Source organism: Mytilus trossulus, chromosome 1, assembly GCF_036588685.1.
Source record: "Mytilus trossulus isolate FHL-02 chromosome 1, PNRI_Mtr1.1.1.hap1, whole genome shotgun sequence".
Classification (NCBI taxonomy): domain Eukaryota; kingdom Metazoa; phylum Mollusca; class Bivalvia; order Mytilida; family Mytilidae; genus Mytilus; species Mytilus trossulus.
In genome coordinates this window covers 28,445,723-28,473,260 of record NC_086373.1, presented here as the reverse complement: position 1 = coordinate 28,473,260, position 27,538 = coordinate 28,445,723, and the positions used below count along the sequence as shown (strand labels likewise).

Below are 27,538 nucleotides of genomic sequence, written 5' to 3'. Positions count from 1 at the left end.
AGATGTTAATCAACAATTTTGTTTCATATTGACTTATTTGTAGATCTTAACTTTGCTGAACATGTTTGGTGTTTACAGTTCATCTTTATCTATGATAATATTCAAGATAATAACTAAAAACTGCAAAACTTTCTAAAATTATCAATTCAAAGGCAATACCCCAAAAAAATCAGTTTTACCCCTATCTTCTATTTTTAGCCATAACTGCCATGCTTTTTGACAAAACAGTTAAACTAGATACCCTAAGAATCATTTAACTAAAGTTTGGTTAAAATTGGTTCAGAAGTTTTTAAAGGAGAAAGTCTTTAAAATTGTTAACACTGGACGGACGATGGACAAGGGCAACGGACACCAAGTGATTGAAAAAGCTCACAAGTCCTTTCATGAAAGGAGAGCTAATAACTACAACCAATGAAAATATATATCCTTACCAATTGTTTCATCTATATATCTTACAACAAAACCATCTTTGTCTTTCTTCAACCTGATATATTGTTCAGCCTGTTTTTCAGGAAATGTTTCCTATAAAAAGATAGAGAATTAAAAGCTTTTTATTCATCAGATAGTTCAGAAATAGAAATTTCTACAAAGCTGTTCCTCAACCTTGAAATGAAAACAAATATTCTACTTTAAAATTAAAGAATTAGAAAAACTCAGTCTTCAATAATTATTCCTTAAATAAATACATACACAATGTTGAAATTCTTGAAAAATGCATTAAGGTGACGGTGTGTCTGTATCTGCAATAACATATGCCCCTCATAATACATGTTCTTCCTTAACTACTACTGAGTAATGTTCAATTGTTATAATTAAGCCTTGTCAACTTCATCAAAAACAACCTCGATCAAAAACTATAACCTGAAGCGGGACAAACGAACAGATTGACAGAGGAATAAACAAACAGACCAGAAAACATTATTCCCATAAATGGGGCAAAAAAAAAATTTCATACCTGTTAATACAGTATAAAGGTTCGTTTTGTGTGTATTTTAGTCCAGACACCATATAATTAGCTATCAATTCGACCTCAGATGACCATATAAGTGATGTAAACATAAATAAAGATATGAATAGATTAAACCAACACGTGCAATTGGATTTTAATAGATCCATTTGATTTGATTTTATAGATCAAAAATAGATGTTTCCCATTTTTTTTAACCGTATAAGAATGATTTTGTGTGCAACAAATTAATAATCAAATGATTTACCATAGTTTCACTTTCATTGTTGACATTCTTTTTCTTTTAAATAACCAGTACACATACAATGCATGCATTGTCAATCTCTAGTTAGGGGTTAAATTGAAGTTCACATGAATATGGATTTAAAGAGGTCGTCTCATTCACTTGCAAGTGAATAACTAATTATCAATATTTCTTAGCGTAATTTGACAAAATTGAACCTTTTTGGATGCAAAAAGTGAGTTGTTATTTTACTATTTCACTTTCAATATTGATTGAACAGAAAAAAATCAAACTTTAGATTTTTGTATATATCTCGTAGCTAGTGCCCCATTAAATCTAGTCATAAAAAATCTCAAGTCAGCACAATACAAGACAAGAACAGACAGACAGATCTGGTATTGATGATTATGAAAATTGCAATTTTTGCATTATCCTACATATCGGTCTTTTAATGTTTTTTAATATCTGTAAAACTTGAAAGTCTTGAATAACAATGAATCTATGTTTTTGCTTTCAGACCATAATATTGTCAAAAAATAGCTAAAAATGATTTGCGTTTCTATTTAAGAAGGAGTCCAGGAAACGCTCAGAATACACGATTTTGAGTTATTTTTCTCAGAGCTTCGTCTTACCAAAAAAAATTCGCCTCGCCATGCTCGGCAAATATATTTTGCCTCAGTAATAAAAGGGGCTGAAATTTAGTTGAAATCAAACAAAGTTTTATTTTTAACTCTTCAAACCTTCATATGGACTAATTTCAATTCAGGGTCCAAAATGTAAATGCACAATAAGGCCAGGGTTTTTAAATTTTTTGGTTTACGGATTTTTCCTATGAAAAACTCGGGTTGGTCAGTTCAAAAAAGAAAAGAAAAAAAAATCTTCCAAAAAATATATATTTCACCTTTCTAACAAAATGTTTGGTATGCTATTCTGAATTCATGACATTTCTTAAATTTTTATTTAGATGAAATATTATTGCTCAGCTATCATAAACATTGCATTACATGTGTCCACGGACAAAGACGAAATTAAACCATCTTTTCCCAAACCGATCAGGATGAGGTTGCTCATTGTCAATTTCAGGAAACTAAAGTGAGTAATAATATTCAAGAACAATTAAAGAACCTTAGTGAGCACGCTCACATACCCCATGTCCCCACATTGTCATTGGAGAAATTAAATAAGTGTAAGGAAAAAAATTGTATAAGAAAAAAAATTGAATAATAATTTCCTGTCAATATGCACATCTAGAAATTCTACATGCATAATATGTCCTTATTATCTACAAAATTTCATGAAATTCTGTTGTGTGGTTTCAGAGGAGTTGAGATGACAAACTGTTGCAGAAGTACATTGAAGCAAATAAGTTCAAAGGGGCGTAACTCCTAGAAAAAAAAATGAATCAATTTTTTTTGTTTAAATGCACATCTTAGTAGTATGTCCTTATTATCTACAAAGTTTCATGAAATTCAGTTGTGTGGTTTGAGAGGAGTTGCGATGACAAACTGTTGCAGTAGTACGTTAAAGTAAATAAGTTCAAAGGGGCGTAACTCCTAGAAAAAAAATTGAATCACAATTTCCCGTCAATATGCACAACTACATAGTATGTCCTTATTAAGTGAAAAGGTTTCGTGAAATTCTGTTTTGTGGTTTGAGAGGAGTTGCGATGACAAACTGTTGCAGTAGTACACTAAAGTAAATAAGTTCAAAGGGGCGCAACTCCTAGAAAAAAAATTGAATCGCAATTTCCCGTCAATATGCACAACTACATAGTATGTCCTTATTATCTTAAAAGGTTTCATGAAATTCTGTTGAGTGGTTTGAGAGGAGTTGTGATGACAAACTGTTGCAGTAGTACACTAAAGTAAATAAGTTCAAAGGGGCGTAACTCCTAGAAAAAAAATTGAATCGCAATTTCCCGTCGATATGCACAACTATATAGTATGTCCTTATTTACTGAAAAGGTTTCGTGAAATTCTGTTGTGTGGTTTGAGAGGAGTTGCGATGACAAACTGTTGCAGTAGTACGTTAAAGTAAATAAGTTCAAAGGGGCGTAACTCCTAGAAAAAAAATTGAATCGCAATTTCCCGTCGATGTGCACAACTACATAGTATGTCCTTATTTACTGAAAAGGTGAAATTCTGTTGTGTGGTTTGAGAGGAGTTGCGATGACAAACTGTTGCAGTAGTACGTTAAAGTAAATAAGTTCAAAGGGGCGTAACTCCTAGAAAAAAAATTGAATCACAATTTCCCGTCAATATGCACAACTACATAGTATGTCCTTATTAAGTGAAAAGGTTTCGTGAAATTCTGTTTTGTGGTTTGAGAGGAGTTGCGATGACAAACTGTTGCAGTAGTACACTAAAGTAAATAAGTTTAAAGGGGCGCAACTCCTAGAAAAAAAATTGAATCGCAATTTCCCGTCAATATGCACAACTACATAGTATGTCCTTATTATCTTAAAAGGTTTCATGAAATTCTGTTGAGTGGTTTGAGAGGAGTTGCGATGACAAACTGTTGCAGTAGTACACTAAAGTAAATAAGTTCAAAGGGGCGTAACTCCTAGAAAAAAAATTGAATCGCAATTTCCCGTCAATATGCACAACTACATAGTATGTCCTTATTATCTGAAAAGGTTTCGTGAAATTCTGTTGTGTGGTTTGAGAGGAGTTGCGATGACAAGAAACAGGACTGACGGACAGACTGACGGACAGACGGGTCAAAAACATTATACCCTCCGCAACTCGTTGCATGGGGTATAAAAACTGATAAAAAATGCAAACATGTTGTACAGAAATAATTTTCAACATGCATTTATGTAAAAAACATAAAAGACTGGTCCACTGGAATAAAGAGGATATCTGGTGGCATGCATTCCCAATTTTTATATCCAATTGGACAATTTTTTTTCAATTATCTATGAAACAAGAAAATTCCAAATGATCTGTTTATATTTAGTATACTTTAATTTGACTTCTTCCCATTAGGACAAGTCAATTTCCATTTTTCAATGAGATGATGCATCTAACAGAATGATGACAAATAACATGAATAAGGGAAACATATTTTTGCACACACAATATTTAAAGGTCAGTTTTGATTGATTTGTATTTTTTTAGATACGTGAACATACACAATACAGATTATTTTGGAAGTTTTATATTTTTCACAACACAACGTGTTAACAATTCTGTTAGTGTTTAATGCTTTTATATTCATAACCAGATGCTCTGCAGGCGCAGCTTTATACGACCGAAGAGTTCCAACCCTGAACATTTGGGCATGCAAGTAGTGAAAAACATTCAAGCTTGATACAGCTCTAAATTTGGATTGAGATTAAATAGTTGACACAACATAGGTTTCTGACACATATAATGAATGTGGTCTAAGAACTTTTACTTAAAAACTATAAATTTTAAATTGGACATTACCTACAGTCAGGGGTACTACTCATACAAGTGTATTTTATTTACTTGAACAAGTTAAAAAAAATATACACATATAAGTAAATTTGTAGGATACTTATACAAGTGAATTTTTTGTACTTGTATAGGTAAAAAAAATATTGGCTGAGTTATGTCCCTTCGGCATTCAGATTTTTTTACTTGTATAGGTAAAAAAATCAACCTTTCTTCTTTTCTTAAATTTTGAATATTTCTTTGCTCTAATAGAATTTTAGATTGTGTACCCTTTGCAGATGTCTTTACTAATCATTTAAGTGTAATTTCATGGACAATGAAAGTCCCATTTGTCTGTTATCTTCTAAACACTGCTCATTTACAAGCCCCAAAGGAGCAATTTTTGAAGGCCTTGCGCAAATATACAAGATCTTTGCTCAATCAGTTTCTTTGATGATCAATTAGATGAAACATTGAACTTTAATGAAAAAATTTGAGCAAACCTGGGAAAAATCATTAAAGGCATGATTTTACACCTCAAAACTTGAGGATTTTTGTTGGATTGTAAGAAAAATTTACTTATACAAGTACATTTTTCAGAAAATTAAGGGGAGATTATTCAAACATTATTAATTTACTTATATGTGTATATTTTTTTTCACTTCTTCAAGTAAATAAAATACACTTGTTCAAGTAGTACCCCTGACTGACCTATTATGGTCCAATATCCCAAATCTAAATTCCTGGTTAGATTATAAAGCATATGTACCAAAGAACCCTGTATATACAATTTTTGTTAACACAAACAAAGTTTAATTTTGGACCCAAATTTGTATACTAACTTGAAAACTGGGCCTATAATCAAAAATATAAATACACATTTAGATTCAGCATATTAAAGAACCCCTAGGATTTAATTTTTGTTGATATCAAACAAAGTTTAATTTTGGATCCTGATTTGGACCAACTTGAAAACTGGGTCCATAATAAACTAGAGACTCTCAAGAGCCTGTATCGCTCACCTGATTCTACTTGGGTTTTTGAAATCATATAAAGCCAGATGCGCAGCTTTATACGACTGCAGAGGTTGAACCCTGAACCGTTGGGGCAAATATGGACACAAAATACAAGCTGGATTCAGCTCTAAATTTGGATTGTGATTAAATAGTTGACACAGCATAGATTTCTGACACAGAATGAATGTGGTCTAATGAACTTAAATTTTTTGTTTTACCTTTGGGATTTGGTGTCACGATATCACAGTAGCATGGGTTCGAATCCCGGCTAGGGAAGAACAAAAAATTTGCAAAAGCAAATTTACAGATCTAACATTGTTGGGTTGATGTTTAGACGAGTTATTTATATCTATACTATTAAACAAGAAGACCCCATTTTGTGTGTTGCTTCTCCTCCTTCCACAATAAATTAATCATCATGTCCCTGTGTCCCATAGGTAACATGTATAGTCGCATTTGTCATCCATTTTTATGATCTACATGTATCAGTTTGGGTTACTTTGGGATAAAAACGAAAAAGAATGCGTCCGGATATTTTCCAGTCATTGGACAAAAATTAAGTCAGATTAGACTTCCGGTTTGTGTTTTTACTTTGAACATACAAATTTGATACAAAGACTATGAATAAAGTATATAAATTTGCTAGCATGTATCATCTTTGCTTTATAATGTACGTGTTTCAATTTGGGTTATTTTGGAAGGAAAATGAATATAAATAATATTTGCTATTTACTATCAATTAATTTACAGTGGCGGTTCCAGATCTTTTCATAAGGGAGGAAGTCACCGACTGACCAAAAGGAGGGGGGCGTTCCTGTCGTGCTTCAGTGATTCCCCATAAAATCAATATTTTTTTTCAACGCAAAGGCTTTCCCCTGGGATCCGCCTATAGTTTACTATCAACAGCCATCAATGCAGATACATTTCTGTATACATGTACTATGAATAAACTGCATTTGTTATAATTTACTATAATTACAATGGTTATCCTGGGGGGGGGGTCTTTTCTATTCATGGCGAAGGAGAAGGAATAGAAACTGGTATTTGGAAAATAAGGGGAGGGCAAAAAAATGTGCTCAGTCCCTAAATACCTTTGACTTTTGATACCTCTCCTGAAATTCTCTGTATAGTGAGTAAAGTATATACATGATATACATGATATATGTATGTTCATAGAGTACAAAAAAACAGAAGGAATAAAAATCGGTTTTGGAAAATAGTGGGAGGGCAAAAAAATGTGCCAAGTCCCTAAGTACCTTCATTGACCTTTGACTTTTGATACATCTCCGGAAATTCTCCAGTCAGTATATTTTTTTAACAGTTTACATACGCTCTATTTCCACGCGATTTTGCAGGTGTGTTCTAGTATAGATACATATGCAAAAGATTTCTTCATTGAATTTGTGTTTGGTCGTACAACAGCTAAATTATTATTTGCAGATGACCTTAGATTTCTACTATGTAGTTTAACAATTGGACAACAGAGTTCCTTTAAGTACTCAGGTGCTTTATCGTTTAGAATTTTATGAACAAGAATATTATGATACGAAATTCAACCATTTTAGCTCTTTAAATAAATTTATACTAGGTGTTAGTATTGGTGCATCAAGTATAATCCTTGCAGCTCTTTTGTGCATTTTAAGATTTTTTTTATATCCATCCTCATAGCAATTTCGAATGATTTTTTGTATGACATTTTGTCGGTCAGACAGAGTTTAGGATACACTGTGAAAAGGGTGAGAAATTTTTCCATTGCTTGATTTTATCATAAGTATCTGAAACTTATCAGATGTCAATATTAATTTTAAATACAGTTAAACCACCTTTAGAAAGGCATATATATTTGTCAAACCAATTAATCTTTCTTCATTTTCTGATGTGGTATTTCCACTGATTCTAGATATAGATGCTATAAATACAATTATTTTTGACATTTGCACCAAATTTTACATTAAAAAGATTACATGATCACAATTTTATCAACAGAAATTCCATAATGTCAGTGATCTTTCAAGTATTCATTAAAAGATTTTGAAAGTTCAACTTTTTGTCAATGTGCACATCTTTCTAATAGAAAGTCACGAATGCCAGAAAAAAATGAACTTAACATTTGATAATCATTACTTTTATCCAGAAACGAATACAAAAAACTCATTCACAGATAATCTTAAATGTCAGCTGGAAGTGTGCTGACATTTTAATTAAATAAGAAAATTAAAGAATTGCCAAAAAGTGGGCACAATTTTAGTTAGAAAAGAAATTGTGAATGATCAAACTTACAGTATTCTCATTTGCTGTGTTATTTAATCTTGTACTTCTTCTTTCCCTGGAATAATCAATAAGTTATCATAATCTACAAATTTAATTGATAGGCTTAATACTACAATGTATATACATGTATAGGCACATATTTTGTGTATATATATATTATTTGTTAGTAAGCAGACATAAAGAGCTAGTTTTTACACTTTCCATTTTGGGGCCCTGATATAGCTTAATTACTGTTGCTGTGAGCCAGGGCTCTGTGTTGAAGGTCTTCCGGTGGTAAACTTACTTCAAATACAATTGTGACTTGTATGGAGAGTGCTATTTTCATTTACTGGTCATAAAACATTGCAAAAGCTTTCGATTGGTAAGCTGGAAGCTCAAATAGATAAGGAAACTTTGTGTAAGATTTTTTTTATATATTTGGTCTAAATTAACTGACTTTTAAAATAAGTAATTGCTAGTTTAAAAGTTTTCAACAAAGAGGAGGTGGGTTCTGTTCACAGTTAAAATATTTTGACTCTTCCATCTTTGCCTTTTGACCATTAATAGGGTTGTAGAGGGTTAAAGTTTGTGCCAAATTAGCTCAAAACCTGCTGAATGATGTCTTAGATGGCAACAAAACAAAAGATTTCATGTATTTTATCTATTAAACCAAAGGTTAAAGAAAATATTCCAGCTGATACAGATTAGTAAATTTAGGTTAACAGTGAAGTAATTATTCATGTAGGCGACAATAGGGTACATTGGTAGTAATAGCCTTTTGGGTTCTGTGTTTATGATTTAAGAATAACACCGATAAATTACCAAATACTTTACAATGCCTTTAGGATAAAAAAAACACCACATATGATAGTGCAGCCTTCCTTGATCAAAACTGGTATTCTTAAGGGTATTATTAAATGCTATATGACTACAGGAAAGAAATATAAACATGATAAATGAAGCATACCTTGCTTAATCTTACCATGAAACTTTGTAAATTACAAAAGAAAAATTCTGGAAAATTTCTTGATATTTGCATTAGCAGCTGTTGTTTCAATTTCCGGCAATTATCTTTTTACATAGTGTCACTGTCGGTAACCTTTAAGTTCAGAAGACTTTTATAGCAACTGGTACACCCAGGGCAGGTGTTGTACAAGTTTACAATTCTTGTAAAAATAGGTCATTCAAAGTCTCAAGTGACCATCATGAAATGATACAAGAGTGCACATGTACACATTGAAATGTCTCCCCTTCTTAACTAATCATTGATATTATGTTGATAGTCATAAATATAAAGGTTTTATTACAACTGTCACATAAACTTAACATCAACCAAGAAAATTAAACATTGACAAATGAACCATGAAAATGAGGTCAAGGTCAAATGAACCATACCAGGCAGGCATTTACAGCTAACAATTCCTCAATACAACAAATATAGTTGACCTACTACTTATAGTTTAACAGACCAAAACACAACCAGGTGCTCCGCAGGGCACAGCTTTATAAGACCCCAGTGGTTGAACCTTGTACAGTTGGGGCAAATTTGGTCACATTATTCAAGCTTGATTCTGTCTGAATTTGGATTGTGATCAAATTTTTGACATACTGTAATATAGGTTTTTGTCACAAAATTTATGTGGTCAAAGATCTAAAAAAAAACTATGTGCACAATTGAAGATTTCTTCCTAAAACAAAATTCTAAATTTTTTAAATTTTTAAAAAAGGAAGCCCTTCAAAAAGGGATCCATTGCAGGATTGAACCTTGTAGTACAATTTCAGAGAGATCCATACACTTAAAACACAAGTTATTGTCTTGATTGTTTTTGAACCAGAAACATGCTTCTTTTTGGCCCCTAATTCCAACATATTTTTGTGGTATTGAACCTTCTGAAAAAAATTCATGAAGATCTATTCACTCAAACTAAAGTTATTAAACCAATGTGTCTTCGGACAACGACAACACAGTCAGACAACGACATCATACTGTTATACAATCCAAAATTTTTTTTTGAGTCTTATAAAAACTTAACAATGAGCAATGAACCGTGAAAATGGGGTCGAGGTCAAATAAAACCTACACGACTAACATCATGGACATAGAGATCTTTAAATATTTCCATACACCAAATACAGTTGACCTATTGCATGTATAGTATGAAGTGCCGTTAGTTTTCTTGTTTGAATTGTTTTAAATTGTCTTATCGGGGCCTTTTAAAGCGGACTATGTGGTATGGGCTTTGCTCATTGTTGAAGGCTATACGGTTACCTATAGTTGTTACTGTTTGTGTCATTTTGGTCTTTTGTGGATAGTTGTCTCATTGGCAATAATACCACATCTTCTTTTTTATATGATAGTAATTTTCAGTATCATAAAAAAGATAATTTTTTTAAAACTTAGCATTCATCATGAAAATGAGGTCAAGATCAGATGACAACTGCTAGCTAGACATGTACACCTTACCATCATTCCATTCACCAAATATAGTAGACCTATTGCATAAAAGAAAAACAGACCAAAACACAAAAACTATTATTCCACTGAACCATGAAAATGAGGTCAAGGTCAGATGACACCTGTCATTTGGACATGTACATCTTACAGTGCTTCCATACACCAAATACACTATAAATATTGCTTGAAGTATCTGAGATATGAGACTTGACCACCAAAACTTAACCTTGTTCACTGCTCCATGAAATGAGGTTGAGGTCAAGTGAAAACTGTCTGATGGACATGGACCTTGCAAGGTATGCACATGCCTAATATAGTTATCCTGAAAATGAGGTCAAGGACATTGGACATGTGACTGACAGAAACTTCTTAACATGAGACATCATATGTACAAAGTATGAAGCAGTGACTTTAACCTGAACTTGGCTGAAGCTGGATAGACAAACAAATAGATGGATAAACAGACGCACAGACGAGAAAACATAATGCCCCTCTTCTATCATACAGTGTAGGTGGGTAAAAAAAAATACATGCAAAACATATGAATACCTGGGAAATATATACTTTGGTTCATAATTTGAAATATATACTTTATAGTCTAAGGCAATATTAAGATCTTATCTTTTTGGAAGCATGTCACAGACAAAATAACTTTGTCAAATCATCTTTGATTGTCATGAATTAAAACTTGCCTTCATCAATATTATATACATGTACTATTCTTACAAATTACAAAGTAATTACTCAGTTGTAGTATTTAGTTTATCACTGTCAAGCCTACATGTATTCTAATGTATCAAGAAATAGTACTTACATGTACCAAAAACTACAATTTTCAGTATGGATTAAATACATGTACAGATAGAGTTAGACCAAATACATGAAATAATAATGATGTCTGGCAATGCTCTGGGGTGCTTTCCTTAGACATGTAAGACATGTTAGAGTATGAAATCTTGATTTTCTGAAAATTTAATACAATCATGCTTCATTGATTCCCTATAATAATCAACAAAAAAATTCCCAGAAATTGGGGTCCAGGCAACTTATCTCAGATATATAATATAATCATATATTACGGATTACAAATGTGTCGAGGTTTGTGATTGGATAACAACACAGAGATGTCAGTATATATTCTGGAACCTGCCGGGGTATATACGACGTTTTTAATTTTTTATACCCTATTGGAACTTCAAAAACGTCATTATAACACTGGTTACTATGTGACGTAGTCAAAAGCTTTGGGACTGTCAGAGGCTCACAGAAGGAAAATAATGATGTGCGTCAGTCAACTTTTAATACATTTTTAATATAAAATCACGAAATTTTCACTTTAAATACTTAAATTTAATGCTAAAAGTGTTATTTAAATTATTACATACACAATAAAATTATGTTCACAGCAAATTAAAAAATCCTTCACATACAATGTATGCCGAACATATCAGGTTGGGGTTTTCAACATATTTGTGTTGTCAACAAATACTTGCACTGGAAAATAACATTAAATCAGGGGTAATCCGTAATATATGTGTAATTCAGTTCTCAGACAGGGTATATACTGTGACATTCCCGGCTTAGGTCTTATATCCCCTTCGCCTTCGGCTCAGGGAATATAAACTCTAAGCTGGGAATGTCACAGTATATACCCTGTCTGAGACCTGAATAACATATAATATATCTGGTATCCTATAAATTTCAAGAATTTCTCACCAAAGCAGACGTGCAGTGGCAAATTCCCAAAAGAAATGAGGAAAAGAGCATATCAAGCCATTGTCAGTCCAAAAGTCAAATATGCAAGAAGTGCATGGGATCCATATCAAGAAAACCACAACAAACAGATAGAAATGTTACAAAGAAGATCAGCGCGTTTCATCAAACATCAACATGAGCAATACAGCAGAGAACCTGGTTCAGTTTCAAGTTTACTGAATTAGCACAGGTACTCGTCTCAGATTTTTTTCCAATATACCTTTATATAACACACATATAAACGAAGGTATATAGGAAAAATAATTCTGAGAGGAGTGCCTGTGTAAATGAGCTAAATTTACCTTCAGTAAAGACTAGACGGAAAATAAAGACTTTGCTTGTATCACAAAGCTTTATAAATAAAAAGATAGTAATGAATATTCTAGATAATGTAGATCAACAACGCAGGACAACACAATCGGCAATACAACCAAAGTAAAATTAGAAACCTTCAAACTTCAACAAACACCTACATACATGTACATGTATATACTTCTTTCCACCTACCATCAAAGATTGGAATACACTACCATATTTAATAAGACTGTTAAGTATGTACTAGAGTGATATTTGGTTAAAAGAAATTTAAATTGCTACTTAAAGCTAATACAACTACAATACTGTAGGGAAAACGGTAGTATCACATTTTCCTAGCATTAGGTTGGCCTTTTGACAGGGCTTAGGAAGTCAACTTGAGAGCACTGTGATTGGATGTAAGAGTATCGTCTTGGTACCTGTTTTGACGCGGACCAGAAATGACGCACCAATTTAGTTTTGGGTTTTATATTTTTAAACAAAAGCTGTGACGTCATCGATAACTTCTATTCATAACATGATGGTGAAGGTCATATGACTACAACATAGATGCCTCAAACTCTGTCCAGAAATGTTATTATTGCTTGAATTAGTAAAGATAATGCAATTTCCGCCATTTTATTAAGGTCAAAAACAGTCTACCCTTCCCGGAATGATTATCAGTCTTAAATCCACTTTGGCCGGCAAAAGTATGTAAGCACATGCTGCCCCAGTTTGTGTTTTTCAAATCATATGACCGTCATGTGACATGGTTTTACATTTAAGCGGGAATCACTGTAGAACAAATGATCGTCGCTGATATAATTTTCTATGGTTTATCGATTTTTTTCATTCATTGTACGAAGTATACATTCATAAATGTATTGATGTCAATGTTGTTTTATGAATGCAATTACTTCTTATTTTCAAGTATATGGAATATATATGTCACTTTGATAAATTTTGAATAATTTTATATAAAATTTGAAATAAAATATAGGTTACAATTAAATTAATGAAAAAAATTGTGTTGCTATCAACATGATCATAAAAGTGACTGTAAATGTCAAAATTTGTTATTAAAATTGAATTTGTTGAATAGTGTTAACTTTAAATTATCCGGATTAAAGCAATTTTTCGAACATCAGGTACACTGCAAGTGGTTTTTACTGGTTTGTTTATAGTGCGTCATTACTGGTACCCATCATAAGTTGACAGTCTGTTTGTAATGTTAGCAAACATGATTTTTATTGCTATTACTGTTTCAAAAATCAACTGTTTAATAATTGAAATACATTAACAAGTGATCAATCTTTCATTCTATTCCGTGTTTCTAATTCTTTTAAATGGTAGATTAAATGCAGGGACAAACACAACGTTAGGTGCGTCATAACTGGTTCCTCGGGGATATAATATATTTTTTATTCATCTATGAATAACTGCAGTGTGTAAATTTACAATATAAATTTTAAAACCTTTTGAAATATTTTCTAGAGAATTATTCGAAAAGGCTTCCAAAATTTCATAAATTTGGTGTAAAATGACGATGGGCATGGATAACATAAACCAGCTCCGTTGGAAATTGGTTATGATACTATTTAACTGTTTTATCCAGGTTTTTATTATAAAAAGTGGTAAATTTAGAAAATGTTAGTATTTTCGCCTATGGCAGAATAAATAGTACCGTTTTCCCTGTATGTAATGTACCAGTATTGTTCTGTTGTTGTTTTTTGGTTTTTTTTTAAAGTTACGAATACGATACTGGCACCAATATTATATACCAGTATTGTCCACAATACTGGTATACCAGTATTGCGATCACCAATTACAGGAGATCCGTATGTTTTAATGAGCATCATATTGAATGACCTAATCTAGTACTTGCGTGATGGGTCTTAGACCCTTTGGCTTTGCATATCAACGAGGTAGGAGATGTCGGAAATGATGAATTGGTACGTAATTTCAGAGCCAAACGTCGTGAAGGATGGTCGATCCGAACTGGCATTTTTTTCCGATTTTAATGATCATGAAATCAGAGACATATATACACATGTATATATGTCTCTGATTAAATGAACACATGACAAACTAGGCTAGTCATTATAATTCCCCCCCCCCCCTTTTGTAATATAAAACAATATTCGTGGATTTTATGTGGAATAAGAAAACGCTACACCCAATTTCACTACAGTCTATAATATCACTAGGTAGTTGGGAAATATTCTGCAAATGCCAAATAAGGATATCTAATACGTCACTTTTAGGGAGCCAATCAGATATGCAGATACTTATGCATAATGGTGAAGCTGTAAGCAAGATGGCGACTGTCCTGCATCAGATACTAGGTATTTTGTGGCAAAGGCAAAGCGTACATGCAGTTGTTAGATCCTTACTTTAGAGAATATTTAGTCCACAAGACTAACGAGAGAAAAAAATGGGGGTATTCCTGGTAGGCCATCTCTACCAGTATCGGCCCGATTGGGGGGTTTGGGGCATGCTCCTCAAGATTTTTTTTTCAAAATAAGATGAATCTCTTGCTATTTGATCACCTCTACAGCACTCAAATGTTCATTTGAGTTTTGAAAAAATATATTAGTTTTTTCCCCCATTGATTGATTGATTGTTATTTGCTTTACGCCGCATTAGCACAAAAAGGCTATATCGCGGCGATTTTTTTCCCCCGATAAAGGTTAATTTTCAATAAATTAAGGTTCATGTACTGTGGACCCTTTGTCTGAAATTGCCGCATTTTCCACCTCAAAATTTACTTGAGTCTCGAGTTCAGACAGATCTGATAGAACCTTTATTTCAGTTCCTCAATCTTAAGGCCTGTTAGCCTGAAATGTCTCAATGTGCAGTTTTTCTCAACATTTTTTTCTCTCCATGTCCTCTGTGGTTTAAATTAGTATGCGCTGTTTAAGATTGTCCTGATTGAGGAACAGCAGTATAACAGCAGTATTAAATCTGCCTGTTCTGTGAATGTAATGTGCCACTGTTTTTAGTTTGGCTTTTGTCCTTTCTGTGTTCTCGCTGTTCAGTCTCGTTAGAAATAGAAGATTGAGGTTTCTGACCCTGACCTCTTTGAATATTTGGTGTAACATATATTCATGTTTGTTCTCATAGCAGGGACACACCAGAGGAAATGATGAGGCGTTTTAGAAGCTTCACAGTTGCATGACTCTATGGCGTTGGTTTGGCCTACTCGGTTCTTGTAGTAGTTGAGTTCTGTATAGCCAGTTCTTAGTTGGGTGAATATTCTGAAATGTCTTTTAGTTTGGAAATCATACATAATTGAGTGTTTCGAAGTTAACATAAGCAACACCATGGGTGCCATGGACCTATTGGACTGTCATTAACATGCCATGGTCTTTTTTATGCGAATTACACACATGAGACCATGGATCTTTATCTCTGTTAGAAACACATAGAGGACTATTTTTACCACAAATTAGACTCTTATATAGACAAGATGTGGTATGAATGCCAATGAGACAGCTACATTGTAGTAGCATGCCATGGTCTCTTTTATGCATATTAATTAAACATCAGACCATAGGTATATATTATATATCTTTTTTTATAACACATTATGGACTTTTAAATCACCCAGAAACATGGATCATAAAAAAAAGAAGATGTGCAATGATTGCCAATGAGACTCCTATACCACAATAACACATACATGTAAAACCAGGGACCAATTAAAAGTCCTGTATTGTGCCAAGGTGTTTTTTTTACACATTACAAATGAGACTATCGACCCTCAACACACAGAGAAACAAAAGACCATGGACCGATTAGACCCTAACATGCCACGGTCTCTTTTATACACTTGACACATACCACCATGGACCTATGCATATGTTATCAACACATCATGAACTCTTATACCACAATAAAATAGAAGACCATGGAACAATAAGACTGTCAGTAACATACCATGGTCTCTTTTATGAATTATACACATTGAACCATAGACCTATACATATGTTATTCACACATCATGGACTCTTATACCACAATGATACATATAAAAAGCATGCACCAATGGGACGGTAACATGATGTGTCCTTCTAATGCATATTTCACATGAGACCATGTACCTACATTGGATATCTGTTAAAATAAAATTGAGAATGGAAATGGGGAATGTGTCAAAGAGACAACAACCCGACCAAATAAAAAGACAAAAGCATGTTATGGTCTCTTTTTTACATATCTCAAGTGATACCATGGACTTATAGATCTGTTAGTAACACATTATGGAATCTTATAACACAATGAAACAGAAGACAATGGACCAATAAGACTGCCATTGTTTATTTTATGAAATTACACATTGCACCATGGACCTATGTATCTCTGACATTACATCATGTACTTTTATACCTGTATTAAACCGAAGCGAGGGACCAATTAAGACTTACAGTAGCATACTATGATCTCTTTTATAAATATTACACATGAGACCATAACCATAACAAGAAGTGGTATATTTTATACAGATTATACATGTGAATATCATGACTATAGACCTACATGTATGTACTGTGAAAGTACTTTAATTCGTGGGTATCAATTTTCGTGGTTTTAGCAATATTTACATGTTCGTGGGTTTTTAAATTCGTGGATTTTCTTTTTCTTAAAAAAAAATAATTGAAAAATTATAGTAACGAAAGTTAAAAATAGTCTGTATTGAAGGAAATTGCAAAGTAAACATTGACCGTGTAAATCGTTGTGATAACACTAATTAGCCCATAATAAAGTGATCAACAGATAAAAGACTATCAAAGGTGTTAATTAGGCCATAAACATGTCACCTCAAGAAAACAGTTACATAAACAAATGCTATAAACGTATCTTGATTTGTCAAATAATTCTTATCAAGATCAAGCCAACCATGAAATTATTACTTCCCATAGTGTACGAGAACTATGAGGATATAAAATGAACACTTTATCATACTAGCATATCAACACCGGAAATCTGCCTTTTATCGATCAAAATATTTTTTATGAGAATTAAAAGATCAAAACAAGGATTTGTATACAAATCCTTGATCAAAACTTGTACAGTTTAGGTTATTAAAGATAAAATGGGTATAATCTTGCATGCGGTTGTAGTTTTGTTACTGCCATTAAAGTATTCTCAATTTTGACGTTATTCAATATATTCCTTAGATCATATCAGTATTCAAACCTACTGATGAGGATCTTTCCATGTCTTGATGTTGACAATGGTTGTTTTATTTCGTTGGACACTTACAATGACTTAAATTCGTGGATAGAGTCACCCACGAAAACCACGAAAATTGGTACCCCACAAATAAAAGTACTTTCACAGTATCTGTTTTCAACGCACCGTGAACTCTTTCACTATAATGAAATCGAAGAGAGGACCATGGACTAATAAAAATAACCGTAATAAGAGTTACCAAGATGTGGTCTATTTTATACACATTATACATGTGACTATCATGACTGTAGAACTATGTATCTGTTTTTAAAGCATCGTGAACTCTTTTACCACAATGAAACTGAAGACAATAGCCAATTCTAATGCAATTTGAATGTAACAATTTTTTTCATTGGCTAAAAGTTGCCGTCAAATCCACAGTTGACCAGGCATAACTAAGGAGGGACTCGCCATTTTGAATTAAAGAATCAACAAATGTTCGATTACTACTATATAATCGATAATAAAACAACACCTACCTCGAATTCGCCGTTTTAATGTACTTTTAACCGAATTTGAAGCGTACAGGTAACGTAATAACATCCGGTTTGTGAGTTTTCATTATATCTATTGCAATATTATATGTAGTTGAAAAGATTATGCCATCCAACACATTTAAAAATGATAACACTCTTACCTATGTTTACACTAACATATTCTATGTCATGTATGTCTTTGTCATTCTCATCAAAGGAACTCCTCAGCTCCTCCACAGGTTCTTCTATTTTTGGTACCTATCAAGATAAAAGAGTAAGTTTTTCAAAAACATATATCAATTTGTAAAAAATTGTCAGATTGGTACATGTATTTCTTCTTTTTTCCTTCTGTATATATAAACTACCTATAATTCAAACATTTCTTATAGTAAGCACAAAATAATTAAATCAAAGCCTGAAAGGCTGTAAAAGCAATTGCTGCCATGTTTATGTTTTGGGGACTTTTTTTTCATCCACATATATTCAAGAATTAAACATGACAGGAGTGTTGTCTAGTGAGAATTAAGAAGGTTTTAACTTTATACCAATTAAAGACTTTAGCAGAAAGTCATTTTTAATATGTTTTATATTTCACAAGGAGACAACACGTTTACCAGGCTAAAGTTGGGGTCAAATATACATGTGCTGAAACATATAACTCCAAGAGAAATTATTATGGATTATCCCCTAGTAGTGTTTGTAACTGGGCAATAATTTCCTTTATTGATTTAATTTTCATAATTAATTTAAATTTAACACTTCAGTAAAAACATTTCAACTTTCCAGACGCAAATGTTGAAAAACGGGAAAGAAACAAAATATTTTACAAGCCATAAACATGTAAAAAATAAATATATATTTCAGCTGACTAAAAATATTTTCATAATGTTACTTTGTCATCATTTCTTAAAAACTAAGTCCCAAACATTATTGCTCAGTTGATATGTGTCATCCTCATGCGGTACGAGATAACTATAATTCTCGTGAAATCCCGAAAAGAGGGGCCATCACAGACAAACATGACATTAAATCGTCATTAAACGAACAAGAACAAACAGCTCTAAGTTGCTTTGATATTTATCCAATTTTCAGGAAACATTGTGAAAATGATCTTCAATATTTCGAAAACATGTGAAATAAAATTGCAAACACGGTGGACCGTCGAAGGTCAACAAACGTAGTAGACTCGTCCATTGGAAAGACGAGGATAATGGTTTTATCATTTGTCATGCATATCCAGTTTTGAATATGATGTACTTTTTTTAATCTATGAAACTAGAAAATTCCAAATTGTAAATATCTCTTCATCTGGACTTAATTGGCATCTATCACGTTTGGACGGGTCCATTTCATTAGTAAGGTGATCGATAAATCTTACGGAGTTATGACAAAAAAGGAAAACAAACTTATTGTAATGTGTTTTTAACAAGGGTTTCGTTCCTCTAAATTATTTGCGCAAACAAATCAACAAAATAGGTCAGTTAACTTTGTCTATTTTTAGATTACAGGTAATCATTTGACACTACGTATAACCTGATAACCTGTGTAGTGATTTTGATTTTACGATAAATTTATGAATGAACGACAATTTTATGAATGAACAAGAGCACCTGACCTCTTTCTTAAAAAAACACCAATTAAACATATAAAACCGTATATTATAAAAGATAATTCAGTCAAATTTTCAATACTAAATCAACAACTGAAATGATTCCATATTTTGTTGATCATCGTACGAACGGAAAACGGAATCGCAGGTATAAAAATGCATTTTTTTCACTCGGACGTCTATGTTTTTTGATAGTCAAACGGTTGTCCCCCTAAATACAAAAATACATCTACAAGAACGTATGCTGAAACTTCTTAAATCCACTAACGTTTTTCAAAAGTTTCAAGCTATGTATTGCATTAGAAAACATACATTGGTGTTTAAGAATGACAGACCAGGAGCCTGTTTAACAAAATACTATGGCTTGATCTGGGCGGAGTCTCTGATATGGGTCACAAAGATGGCCATACACGACGGCATGAAAGCAATTGCTTTAAAAAACTGATTCACAACATATTCAAATGATTATCACCAGACATAATGAATTCAAAACATTACAAACCTTAAGAGAAATTTCTTTGACTGAGTGAGTTTGACCTGGAATAAAAAAATACATCATATATATATATACATATCGATTTGCATTCAGCAATCCTATTTTACTGTACATATCAATCTTTTAACACAAATTAAGTATAGGGAATTTAAAGTTTTAATACCAGTAATATATTTAATAACTTGGAAACTGCCTTTGACAAATTGCTTATTCTTTTGGATCATCAAAATGTACTTCATCAATATATTATAATTGCTGTTCTAATTATGATAAATTATACCCAGAGAAGTCTCATTCAATCCTATACTAATCCTAATATCAACCTTATATTAAAATGCCTATTGTCAGTCAGGTTTCCAAATTCCTTCTTCTATATACCAAAATATCAAATTCGAAAATCACAATATCTAAATTCTTAGAATTGGTAATACCAAACCTTTTTTAGCATGACGGCAAATAACATGGTCTATCAGAAAATCTTCTCTGGAGCATGTTACTGGACAAACAGGACAATTATATGTGCTCTGAAAAGATATTGAATATTGAACTTTAAATGAACAACCTTAGATATATATTACATCTATCAATCTGATATGATTTGAAATTTCAATGTCTGTAGGTAAACATGAATTAATAACACCTTTCGCTGGTTAAAAGAAATCAAACACCCACTAAAAAAAAAACACTATTGTATGTGCCTTTTCTGATCAATCTATTGAAAATTTAAAATACCATTATCAAGCTTGTATAAATCGCTCTGGTCCATTGTAAGAACTCTACTCCCGCCACAAATTTGAAAACTTTTTGTAGCGGTCAAAATTTTTATGAAATTCTTGTAATTCAAATGTTGTGTGATCGTTAAAGGTATTATCATGGAAAAATCAATTCCCCATCATCAAACATAAAATGAATTAGAAATTTGTGCATGTTGATCTTTTAAATAAGCTTTGGATTTCAAATATTTTGGCCACGAGCATCACTGAAGAGACATGTATTGTCGAAATGCGCATCTGGTGCCACAAAATTGGTACCGTTGATTTTATTAAAACTGAAACTTTGAACAGAACATGTAAAAGAAAAATAAAGTTTGAAGAATCTTAATCTAAAATAATACAAATAAGTAATTACATTTTGTGGTTTATATATCATAAGCTAGTTCACTACCAACTTATTTACTTTTTTCATTCTTTTAAAATTTTGTTGGTGTAAATATTTGAACAGGTTACAGAATAGAAGCTATGTAACAAGATTACTTTTTTTTCTTTCTTAGTCACTGCTGTTTTCTTTGATTGCTTGAATTGTACAGATTCTACAGGTTGCTTTCTTGTGTCAGTCTAAAAAAAGTACAACAATTAATCAAATATCTGCCTTTATGCAATGAAATAAAAATTCAAGTTCAATAATTAGTAAATTTCCTATGATCTCACAGGGTTAATGAATAATTTAAGCTTTATAAACCTTAACTTTACAAATTCATGCACAAGAAGGGATAAAGTAACAAATTTATTCAAACAACATAGTACTTTTGACCTATTATATTCTATAAATGTTTTCCCCTTATAATTCAAAATTTAAGTCTCACTAATATTTACAGATATTTTATATTAAAGAATTAAAAATGTAAATGTTGAAATTGATAAATGATATTTTAATTTTCTGCATTTCAATATCAGCATAAATCTTTAAGTAAACAAAACAATACCTGATAAAAAGTACAAATGACTGAGGATGACAAGATAACAGCAACATCATCAGTAACATCTAGGACTATCTCATTCCTCTTTATACTGTATCTATAAAAAGTTGAAGTAGAATTAGAAAAATAAAACAGTTTAAAACTGTGATTTTGGGATTAATGGAATTTGTTATTCATATTTCATTGTTTTCAACCTTCTTTTAAGCATGTTAGTATGGCGTTCATTATCACTGAACTAGTATATATTTGTTTAGGGGCCAGCTGAAGGACGCCTCCGGGTGCGGGAATTTCTCGCTACATTGAAGACCTGTTGGTGACCTTCTGCTGTTGTTTTTTTATTTTGGTCGGGTTGCTGTCTCTTTGACACATTCCCCATTTCCATTCTCAATTTTATGTGAAAGTAAATTTTCTAAGAATACAATATAAATTCACACGTGCTATAGCCTTCATATATACATCATATGTGTACTAGTTTTCACACTTATATATAACTTCTCCTTTAAACCAAAAGCTCCATGATAGTATTTAAAATTTGTAACACTAAAACTGTTGTTGCCTTGAAATTTATTTTTTATTTGTTTAACATCATCACAAACATAAGCATGCAAACATTTAAAAATAAACTTGAATGTTAACTTTTTAAAAGCATGCCATGGTAATTTATGTGCATTTAAAACTAAATCAGGCTATAACGAAAAACGCAATTACAATAACAAAACACATAAAAAATCAACAATAATGCAATGATAACAAACCCTGTTTTATAAGTTCCTCTTGGTTTTCTCTGAGACTAAATTAATAAGGTAATGAAAACAAATACAGTTATATAACATTTAGGATGTTCTCTTGTCTTTGTTTTTGACAGATATTAGTAATCCTCTGGTTTATTCGTTTAGTTCCATAAAAAAGTTAGAATGCTAACTCTGTCAATTCTTTTTCTAATATAGTTTAAAAGCCTGTTCTTTATTTATTTTACATAGTTTTTAAAAGAAAATCACCTGTGCTAATGTTAAGTGTATAGAAAATCTAGAGGGAATATTTCCCATCAAATCTTAAATGGCTTATGGCAGATTTTACAATAAGAAGGAATTATTGTTTTTTTGTATCCATCAAAAAAGCAATTGCTGAAACTGTGAAACAGACTGTGTAATGGAGTAATGCATTATGTTATTGAATAAAATATGTCTTTCTGAGTAAATAAAAATAAAAATTACTCTGTGTTTGTGTTTTTTGTTAGAATTAGAGGGTTTTCAATTTCAAAATATTGGACATGGAATAGACATCATGACCTACTTTACTGACATCCAGCTTATTTGGAGTGGAATTTTGAAGTATTATTTATAAGTGGAGCCTAATAACATGGACTTATATTTTAATAAAAAGTCTTCTTTTGTGTTTTAATCATAACTTTAAGGCAGATTTTTATTGGTAAAGGCTGAAAAAGGTAATTTAATAATATTGTTGCTAACGTCACATCTTTTCCGTCCATTGTGGTATGTCACGATCGCAATTTTCTTGTTGGTTCTCAGACAGCCCATTGTAGTTATTTTTATCCCGGGTTTTATAAATAATTGAAAATGGCAATCATATTAAATTTGGATGACGTAAGGGGGTCAAAAGACTTGAGGAATCAATATCATTGGCTGTTTTATTTTTTGCGAACGTTACTGCTCGAGGTTTCCGTCCAAATCAGTGTCACGTGAGCAACATATATTTAGATCTGTAACTCTCCTGTATGGGAATTACGATATCGCCCTTTGCAGAAATAGATTCGGAGTCAGTTCCTTCACATGATGGGGAAGCAAAGAAGGTATGTTGTATGTAATATGGTTACAAGAGGACCTCAAATGTATTCCGTCCATCAAAAAGACGTTCGCAACAAAACGTAATGTCATGATAGTAGATGTTGCTAATGTTACTATTACGAATTGGTTTCTTGTGTATTCATTTGATATAAAGTACACCTGCCAATGGCATTCGGTATATTTAGAAATTCTAAACCAGACTGTACAATTTTATTACTCCAGGCATATATTAAACATCACTGTGTGCATACATTTTAACTTTTAAAGATGTTGTTGCTCATGTGACATGTCCAAATGTCGCTAACGTTACTCATTTTTGTCTCCGTCACGTTAGCAACATGAAAGTAGGAGACAGAACACAATACTGTAAAATATGCCTTATATCTTAAAAAAACAAGGGTACATACCATTAATCAGTTTTTTTTTTTTTTTTTTTTTTGTTTTTTTTTTTATCTTTTAGCAATTTATCCTATAACATTAAATGAGTTCCATCATAGCTGTATAAGAAGTTATAGAGAATCTTTAATTTTATGATATTATCTTTATTTTGTATCATAAAATGATATATATTTCTATTCTAAATGGTACAAATTTTAATTGTTCACTTACTCTTCTTTTAATTGTTCTTCTTGCCCCAGCTAAACACAATCTCTTCCTGTTAGAAGGGGTTCTAGAGGAATTCTGATGGTCAACATCCTGTAATAAACATTCAAATGTTATTCTCAACAGCAAATGTTTATATATGTACTTATAATATAAAATCATCAGTTACATGAACAGTTTCAATTGCGTTAAGTCATGTAAGTATAATACACACTTTACAAAAAGATAATATTCAAATAATATCCCTTTTTTTGTAATACTTATGTCATTACATTTCAATGATTTGCTTATATTTTATTCTTATTATCTAGGACATCAGTATGTGCTATGAACAAATGTACTATATTTTTTTCAAAGGCATAAACTGCATTAAAATGGCAGGGAGACAATTTAAAAAACATCATAGAAAATAAAATGTTACTTTCTAATGCAAGAAGGTGATAGACAAATACGTATTTGCTTTCATATTTTCTATTCATACATATAATTATCAAATACCTTGTCAAAAGGTCTGTTCCTTGTATCAGATGAAGGTACTGATAGTCTCACCACTTCTGCATAGGTCATCTTGGGTGATAAAGATTCTACATCAGGTATCTGTACAGGAGACAATAAGGTTGCATTCATATATGTCACACACTTTTGTCTCTCTGCTAAATAGTTCTCTAAAGTCATCTTCAAAATAAAAGCACCATTTCTATTAACATGAAGTACGTCCCTTCCAAGATGAACAGCAGGTTGAAAGAGCTTGGCATAATCAATAAAAAAACATCTACTGTAACCACCAGTTAAAGACTGTATACCAGAGTTCAACTTCTCAACATCTCTCTGCAGTCTTGGCAATGCTGACATGTTCCAATAAGTACTTTCATAGTGGTTTACTGCACGGGGAAGTATGCCACAAATACCTATTTGCAACGATTTAAATTCCAGCAGTAAATTCTCCATCAGGAATCTATAAGATCTAAAGACAAAATAATAAACTTGTACATGAGGCAAATAATATTCATCATATTCATTACAGTAAATAAGCTATATCTACTGAATTCTTTAACATTAGAAACTAGGAATTTTTTTTATACAAAAATGTTTCTTTTAAATCATAATAATCAGCCAAGCAAATTACATGATTTGTCAAAGATCTCAAATAAATATGGGTTACTGTTAATTTGGGAAAAAAATTAATATGATTGGCCAATTTTTACCATCGATTTGTAAAATACATGTAAATTTTATCATTTGCACCAAAAAATTACCTTTAACATCATTTGGCAAGAATTTTTAACAGTGTTCTTCATAAAGGTGAAGTTAGTGTTGCCAATAATATAAATCAATTGCCTAATACATCCTAATGTTCACAATCATGATATAACAGCTGTTTAAAGGAACTTTGCGACTTGTGTGATGAAATAAACACACTGTCCCCATGTTTTCTAACCAATATAAAAGGAAAATAATCCAATAATTAAATTTACGGGTAACTCTGCCCATTTGCGACTTGTGTGATGAAATAAACACTTTGTCCCCATGTTTTCTAACCAATATCAAAGGGAAATAATCCAATAATTAAATTTACAGGTAACTCGGCCCATGTTCAACTCGGACCATGACAAGAAAAAAACACATGACTCAAAAGAGTAAAATAAAATGGAAATACCGAAATACCTACCCTATGTATTTCAAGTATGTAACCTTAAACAGACATATGTTTTATTTTGGCCTTACGAAATGTATGCCATGTGTTAAGGCAAGATTTTTGGAATTGTTTTGTTTTTAAATAAGTTCCTCCTTCTAACATGCACTAAATACAAGGTTTTTTTTCCATTTTATTGGTTAACCTATCACTTATCTATGGTGTTATTTTTTTTTCTGCAGGTCAAGATTTCATTCCGAATTCTCTGGACTTTTCAATAAAGTTTACTCATTTTCTTTAGACAATAAATAGGGTGAAAAGAGTAGAAAACTAGATGTGTCAAAGCTTTGTGGGGCCATACAAAATGTTTTAAGGTTTTTTGGGCGAGATAATAGACATCATGTATATGAACCGAAAAAGACGATGTTTTTCCTGATATGTTTCTTTTTAAAATATAATTTCGGGCGAGTGTCGTCCTATCAATTTCTTCAGAATTATTTCGTAATTGTGATCATCTTTCAATAATTGTAAACACATGGTAAATGACTTGTATTACGGTAACCTTGTATTACATGTCATGATGTATCATAAAAACAAGGGATTTTTTTTTATAGGGTTTTTATATAATATCAATGAATAATTATCATAGATAAATATGATTTCAGAGGGCAAACATATGCAATCATTCATAATTGTATCCAGTAGTAATTGCGTATGGTGCAGCTAAACAATAAATTCATGAATTTTATATTTAAGCTTTCGTAAACCAATTATCGTTTTTGTAAAAATACCTCAAAGTTGATTCAACATCACCGAAAACATCATTCGAACCTAGATGCAGAACAATCTCGTCTGGGTTTTCCGTCTTCATTGCACTCATCAGTTGGGAATAGAATTCTTTCCGGTCATTCTGTACTCTGGCACCAGGTATGCACAGTGTTCTAACTGGGTAATCAAACATGGGTTTAAGCTGCTTCAGGTTGGAATCCCCTGCAATTAAAACGCTTCTCAAACCTTTATCAAGATTAATGTTAAACATATCTATAATATAAGTATGACACAAATTATATTGACCAAATATGTTAAAAAAATTTAATACTACAAAAATTTAACTGCAGGCAATATAAAACACTGAAACCGTAACACTAAAAGTTCAAGACTATAATCTGTATTGATACAAAAACTAAACTGGCTACTTTATGTCTCTTTTTATGTACAACAATTATATAATCTACAAATATATACAAATCTAAAATTTAAAGAAATAAGTTTGGTTTGGTACAAAAATATTCAGACACAAAAATACGCTATGGTCGTAGTTTTCTTGCTAGTTCGTCCCTAAAAGACGATGGCGTGTAATTAAGAATATATATATGTACAAAGACTCTCAATTTCTATTCAGATATGTTATCAAAATGTTGACAAAATATAGCTTTTTCTTTTTCGTAGTGAGAAATGTGCAATATGGATGCTAAAGGAAGCAGCATACAGGCGCATAGGATGATGGGAGTTTGAAAGCACCATGCATCCTTTCAGCAGCCAATGGAAACCGCCGTCGCAACTCAACCTAATTTAAATATTAATTTGGGCATATGCAGAATATTTCCCATCCGACCCCTGTATATAT

The 27,538-nt window shown here is 32.0% G+C and overlaps 1 protein-coding gene across 2 annotated transcripts; it reads right to left on the bottom strand.

The window, feature by feature from the left end:
• Positions 1 to 440: 440 nt before the first annotated feature.
• On the bottom strand, positions 441 to 27,538 carry LOC134720919 (uncharacterized). Of its 2 annotated transcripts, none has more exons than XM_063583502.1 (11): positions 25,754 to 25,830; positions 24,777 to 25,242; positions 24,285 to 24,371; positions 22,626 to 22,660; positions 21,877 to 21,967; positions 21,428 to 21,508; positions 20,611 to 20,698; positions 20,181 to 20,215; positions 18,231 to 18,327; positions 7,885 to 7,930; positions 441 to 522 (listed from the first exon to the last, which is right to left on the bottom strand). In XM_063583502.1, exons 2-10 carry the CDS (start codon positions 25,224 to 25,226, stop codon positions 7,908 to 7,910), a joined length of 987 nt encoding a protein of 328 aa, XP_063439572.1. In that variant the 5' UTR covers positions 25,227 to 25,242; positions 25,754 to 25,830; the 3' UTR covers positions 441 to 522; positions 7,885 to 7,907. The 2 variants fall into 2 exon arrangements, with proteins under 2 accessions (XP_063439572.1, XP_063439564.1); XM_063583494.1 differs by lacking the exon at positions 25,754 to 25,830 and adding an exon at positions 26,703 to 27,538 and having other exon boundaries at positions 449 to 522.